The 6838-nt window shown below is 44.9% G+C and overlaps 1 protein-coding gene across 1 annotated transcript; it reads left to right on the top strand.

The window, feature by feature from the left end:
* Window positions 1-2328: 2328 nt before the first annotated feature.
* On the top strand, window positions 2329-6617 carry LOC119720989 (metabotropic glutamate receptor 1-like). The gene is made up of 2 exons (XM_038190854.1): window positions 2329-4332; window positions 6105-6617. The coding sequence occupies exons 1-2, from the start codon at window positions 2329-2331 to the stop codon at window positions 6615-6617; spliced, it is 2517 nt and encodes an 838-aa protein (XP_038046782.1).
* The last annotated feature ends 221 nt before the right edge of the window (window positions 6618-6838 follow it).

Below are 6838 nucleotides of genomic sequence, written 5' to 3'. Positions count from 1 at the left end.
TGCCTTTCAATTTTAATTTGCTGGTATCTCCAAGCCTATATGCAGGGGCTCTTGAGCTCGGTAAACCTCTCTTACAATGGACCCCATGAATGCACTAGGTATACCCTGTTCAACGGTTACAGAAGAATGTTAGAGGAGACTCACTAAGGGGACTCTTGAAAAGCATTGCCGAAGTGACGCCTCTCGCTCGTGCCGAAGACCAAATGAATTTTGTCTTACCGTTACGGCCTGAAATCCCAGAAAAGTCCATGTTTTGGATTGTTTACTTAATATCCTATTTCAAAGGTCTGGTTGAAAGGAAACAAACCTAATGAATACCGTTCCCGAGAAAAAGACGGAAAAAAGGTTGTTTACAGCGGACGCGACAGAAATTCTGTGGCATATATACCCATACGTATTTCAAGTCATGTCTTTTCAATGCAGCGTACACGTTGTGTGTTTGGTACATAATACACATAATACACGCCCGCAGAATGCGAAACACTGTGAATGCGGCTGCATTCACAACTAGCGCTCACAGCTCGATTTTTTTTCGGGGACAAAATTGTCACTCCCGAAATTCGTTATTGCATGGTTCTCGCAAGAATAACACAAAAATGCCCAGTTTTTTAAACGATTTTTAAATGCTCTTTCTATATTAAATACCGTTTAAAACGCTTTTTGTAGCCCAATTGGGCCCATTCCAAGCCGTAATATCCCTTTAATAAATAAGTCGAGCGTACTTCACACCATACGCGCGGGAACCAAAGGTAGAGTAGACCACTTTTATAGACCTTTATCACGCTGCCACCATTTCAGTCATGTTCCCTGTATCCAATATCGGAACTGAATGATTTATTTTATGCAAAAAGGAACCAGACTAATTTTTGTTCCAGCCTCGCTTCGGTTACGATGGTTTGAAAGGGAAAAAATCAAGATGGCCGCAGCATGATAATGGTCTATAGCCATATTCCGTGCGAATGTATCATGCACGTGCCCTTTTGTGTTTGCTTAACCAAACGGACCCATTAAAAGGGCTAAAAGAAATTTGGGGGTCACCAGAATTCTTGGATTTGGAGGTTGGTACGTCGAGTGAACGATCCATCTTTTGGTTTAACTGTTTGCCAACCGACATTCAATCAGGACACGTCATGTGTTTTCATATACGAATTCCATAATTTCTGTCTGAACAAAACTGAAGGCGAAGACAAAGAAAATGGGTCGACCTTATAGGTTAATCAGCATACAGAAGTGAAGCAGTAGTGGTAAATTAAGGTGTTTAAGCTTCATTATGGTGACATTTTCTATTTAATTATTTGGGTAAAATGTCACAGCCGATGTACAGATCCTTCGATGAACTAACCATCATCAAAACCAGTGTACTGAAAAAAAAATCCTTAAAGTTAAAGGGAATTCATAATATGGCATTTCTATATGGCAACACGCGCTATCATTTACATATGATGCGCGTGTGTGTGTGACATGCAGGTACCTAATGTTTAAACTTTTCCACCCAAGGAATTTACTCCCTTAATCGGCGATATTGCGTAGGCGTTTCACGTGACCAACTAAAAAGAAAAAGGCATAGATCCAGATAAACAAACGTTTGCCAGTTCGTATTTCATTCACTGTATGAAGTTGTGTGTCATAACTATTACGTTCCCTGGATAACTCTACCGTCATCTTGGTCCATGCTGGCATTGAGCAAGGAATCAATCTCCCGGCATTCTTGTGATGTTTAAACTATTATTATGACCATTGCTTTTGAGTTTGGCCATTTATGTAGCTGTTGTTTACCAGCATCATTTTTCTTATCCAATTATCACCAATCTATCCGATTAACTGACGCAAGCCCAGCGGACGATCGAATGAAAAAGTCTAGCGGCGGGAAAAAATCCCCGCAGAGAAAAGAAACATTGTGCGGGCATTCTTTTTACTGGCGGTTGTCCTGCCTCGAAACTAATTGATTTATCCCATTCAAAGGGTTCTTCCGCTCGGTATTTTTAGTGAAAACACAGTTTTTCCTCTCAAGTGTTATTCCTTCGAAGTAACCGTCTTCCTTTGCAATATAAGACACAGCGGTGTTCGGTGTTGCAGCACTTTTAACGTTAGCCAAAGTCCGGCGCTGAACACGTTGCTAGCGAATCTTTTGGGGGTTTTATCAGCATCTCAAAACCGTCCGCTGATGCCGTTTTCAGGAATTCCTGCTGTTTTCGTGTTCGCGCATTTTTAGTTTTCATCTTCAGTTCACGCATTGAACTTTCCCTCACATTCAACTATTATTTTCCAGCTAGATTTCATCAATGGAAAAATAAAATGGCTTTCTTGACGCTTTGTATTTTGTTTTTGATGGTGGCAGCTGGGCCATCGGCAGGGGGTAGCATACCAGATGCTGCTCATGTTAGCCTGACTAGCCCTGGGGATGTCATCCTTGGGGCATCATTGCCAATGCACGGATGGTCATCCGGGCCTCCGTGCAGCGGCGGGCTCTTTCCTTGGGGCAACGAGCTGGCTGCCTTGTTTTGGTTTGCCATCGAAGAGATCAACAATCGCACCGATCTCTTGCCGAATATCACCATCGGCTACGACATTCGCGACAACTGCTACTCGGAGACCCTGTCGGTGTGGACGGCGCTCAGCCTGGCAAGCACATCCGAGAGACCCCAGGAAGATGTCGAGTTCACCAAGATTAGTCCGGCAGAGTACGGGAATCTTTTCTGCATCATAGGAACTCAAACGAGTGCCACTTCAATTCCGACGGCGCAGGCCGCCAGCCTGTATCGCATCCCTGTCATCTCTCCATTCGCAACAAGCAACGAACTCAGCGACAAGCGCCGGTTCCCCTATTTTCTCCGTACGGTCCCTACGGACAGCCTTCAGGCAAAGGCCATCGCCGATATTCTTCTACGATTTGGATGGAAGTACGTCGGTCTGTATTTCCAGTTGAATACCTACGGAATTCACGGAGCTCAGGCCTTGCTAGACCTCGCAGAACTGCACGGCATATGTGTCGCTTTTTCCGTTCCCGTTCGGCATCCGGGACCTGCGGCAGAGTTCTACGACGCCGTGGGTAGATTGTCTACCTTCCCCAAAGTGCGAGTTGTGGTCATTATTGCGGGCACAGCTGCAGCCGCCCTCGTCAAAACAATCCAGGAACTCTTCGGTATACCTCACAATCTAACATTTGTTGGCAGCGATGGCTGGGCATATCCGAAAACATTGCGGGATGACTTTGGCATCGATCTGCGGGCACTGCAAGGTGCCATTTTTGTGCAGCTTAAATACAATCAAATTCCTGGTTTCGAAGAATACTACCGCTCTTTACATACAAGAAACGTAACTTTCTCCTCGTGGTTCCAGGGTTTCAGGGATAAATGGATGAAGGACAATCAGTGCTCCGATCTCGCTTTTTGTCCGATACCACTTCACGGCAATGACAATTTTTTGATGGATGCTGTTTATGCATTCGCGTACGGCCTGCAAGACTTGTTGCGCGATCGATGTAACGACACCACCGACTGTAATTCCACGATCCAGGCTATAACGGGACAGGATTTTCTACCCTACTTACTGGGTGTTCGATTCGAGGGACTTGCCGGGAAGTACGTGTTCGATGTAAACGGTAATCCCGGCGGAAAGTACAAAATACTGAACTACCAGTTCCAAGACGATGTCTTTCAAGAGGTTAGACTTGGAGAATGGGAGGCATCAGAGGACAGACGACTTGACGTGAATTTATCGGCCATTCAGTGGGTCGGAGGGTCACGAGACCCTCCTGCCTCGCTATGCCGAGAGATCTGCACATCGGGTCACATCGAGGTACCGTTGGAGGAAAAATGCTGCTTCGGTTGTCAGCAATGTCCAAACAACGCCATTGTTCAAAACAACCTATGCGAACAATGCCCAGTGGATGAGTGGCCGGATGCTAGTTTTCAAGTTTGCCGTCCGATTGTGCCGACGCCTCCAAGTTGGAGCGAGCCCACCGTGGTTTCCATCCTGATCCTTTCAGGCCTCGGACTGGTCCTGTCCCTTCTTGCAGCGCTGGGACTCTTCCACTACCGGCACCACGTGCTGATCAAAGCCGCCAGCCGTGAGCTGAGCAGCATCAACATCTTGGGGCTCACTCTAGCCTTCCTTGCTCCATTCCCGCTTCTCATACCACCTACAGCTGTCTCGTGCCGTGCCTCGGAGATCATCGTCGCCTTGTGTTTCACCCTGACGTACGCACCGACTCTGCTGAAGGTCAACCGGATCTACAGGATCTTCGACGCCGGCAAGAAGTCCAACAAGCCCCCTCGTTCTATTGGCCCTCGTAGTCAGCTCACAATTGTACTGGGCCTCTTTGCAGCAATGGTAGGTCATTTTTTTTCTTTATACACGGTGACCCAAACAAAACGCAACCCTGAAACATTTGCCTTTTTTTCAAAAACGTGTTCTGTGAAATTTTATGTTTTGGATATCAGAATAAAGCTGAAAATTATTTTCTTTCAAATACTGAAAAAAATCACGAAAACAGCACACCGGGTTGGCGAGAAAATGTCAATATGTTAAAAGAAGTGGTTTTATCATCCTCTCCAATGGGGCTTTAAACAATGAAACATGTCACTGTAAGCCCACTGTGCAATTAATTCCATCTACTTCTGATGAAAAACTACTTGGATATTTTATTCTTTAAAAAAAAAGAGGAGTAGAAAACTGCACAGAATTCATGTCATGCATGGGGCCCTTTAAAAACCATGGGAGTTTTTGTTGGATATCCACTTTAAACCCAGTATAGTGATAAATTAAACTTCTTTATTTTATAGAAATATATGGGTTTTACAGTCGTATGTACACAAAATGTACTCACCAGGTAGGTAATGGCCGCATGGCGCTGTGCAAAAGCCGACGGCGAAATATCCGTAGTCCGGACGGCGTCTTGCACGTGTCTTGTGATCTGATGAGGGGCGAACAATAGTTGCACGGGGACGCGATCGTGTATCTACGGGCCCGGTTCCTATAAGGGAACAAAATCCACTTTTAAATTATTTAACCTACCAAACTAGTAGGCGACATTTAAGAACACGCAGGTTTGTCATAGATAAAGGGCGGGTTTTGAATTTTTTAGGGAAATTTGAGGGTAAAAATGACGATGACAACGACAACACGCAACACGAAAATAAAGATGGCGCTCACCGCGCGATGTACCGTGAATGCGCGAGGCACCAACCGTAAACCGCGTAGGAAAATCGCAATTTCTACCCCAAAAAACTGTTCAAAAATTACAAAAAAAGTCTCATTATATTGAGAGAAGTCTGCTGTAGGTTTAAGAGGTCATTTTAGTAATAAAAAACACCACCCTTGACTCTAATTTAATCGAAACTAAACAGGGGCCCTACACTACACCAATCCCCGTGGGGCAAGTTGGACAAATCTCTCGTGGCGTATATACTTGTCGATACTTCCGACACTAAAACGTTCGCTTATTCAAGCATTAAGAAATATAAACATCCTTGAAAAGCAGCTGCACATGACCACGACAAAACATTTTAAGACGGTAGATTATCACACGTTTTTTCACAATTAAAATGTTGCAATGTTATCCAGACAATACGCAGTATCACATTTCATATAAATATGAAAAAATTGGAAAGGAAATGATTATTTTCAAAAAGGTGTGGACGTAATTATTACAATGAACATGAAAACACGTAATGCACGTTGGAAATAACAACACTACACGATATAAATCCATTTCTTTCCAATTGCGGTATCGAATCAGGATACAGGGAGACACATTTCCTATCCGTGGCTTACCATTGGAAACGAGGTTGGAAATAAAGTAAGCACTGGGGACGAGGTTGATGGCGGCCATTTTCAAAATGGCTGCCATCGGTTGTTATTTGACCTTTTTTCACAAGACAAATCTGCGATGCCCCTAGCCGAATATCGTATATTAAACATACTCTGACTGTGTGCCTAATGCCATGCTTGTATCATCAAAGGCTCAATTCCCCCAAATATCTCCCATATCTGCCCCACTAATTTGAAAATGGTTTGCATTCCTTTCAAGAAAAAAACAATCGACTTAATAACGTGTTTCTATTTTCACATGTGAGTAATGTGACGTTGTTCTTTGATTCTAGGTTGTGATTGCTGTCGCCGGCACATTAGCGAGTCCCACACTGCCAGCTAAGCTAACCTTCTACCCTCCGGCCGACTACATCGAAGCATTCTGCGAGTTCGGCAACGGCTTCCTGGCTTCTCTGATCTGCAATCTCCTCATAGTCCTAGTCTGCTGCTACTACGCCTTCAAGGCTCGCAAGGTACCCAGCAACTACAACGAGTCCAAGTTCATCGCCATCAGCGTGTACTCCACTCTGGTCTTCGGCATGGCGGCCGTGCCCGTCTACATCACGGCGGCTACCGTTCTGCAGAAGGTAGCCACGCTGTGCGTTGCCATACTGCTCAACTCCTTCCTGACGCTGTTCTGCGTCTACCTGCCAAAGCTGTACGCCATTCAACTGGCTAGGGATGTTCAGGTGAGCGAATGGCGGGCTAACGACAAGTCCCCGAGCGGCACCGGATCGACTGGAGTTCAGCCAACTGTCGGAACTAGTAAAGTACAGCCAGTTGCTGGTGCCGTGGGAATAAAGTAAAGTGTACAACCTCACTGGGTCATAAAAATTAGCAACAGATCGAGTACAAGTAGAAAGATAAAACATGCTTTAAAATATATCACATAAAACCCGTATGAATAATTGAAGCTTTAATAGTCTGCTGGTCCAAGAGGGTCATGCTTAAAGCCTCTTTGAACCTGACTGACTCCCCCCCCCCCCCAACTAGTGACTGACTGACTGACTGACTCTGTATATTTTCA

The sequence above is a fragment of the Patiria miniata genome, unplaced genomic scaffold (assembly GCF_015706575.1).
Source record: "Patiria miniata isolate m_02_andy unplaced genomic scaffold, ASM1570657v1 HiC_scaffold_9, whole genome shotgun sequence".
In the NCBI taxonomy this organism is placed as follows: Eukaryota; Metazoa; Echinodermata; class Asteroidea; order Valvatida; family Asterinidae; genus Patiria; species Patiria miniata.
Note: the sequence above shows the minus strand (reverse complement) of the source record. Positions and strands in the feature narration are given on the sequence as shown.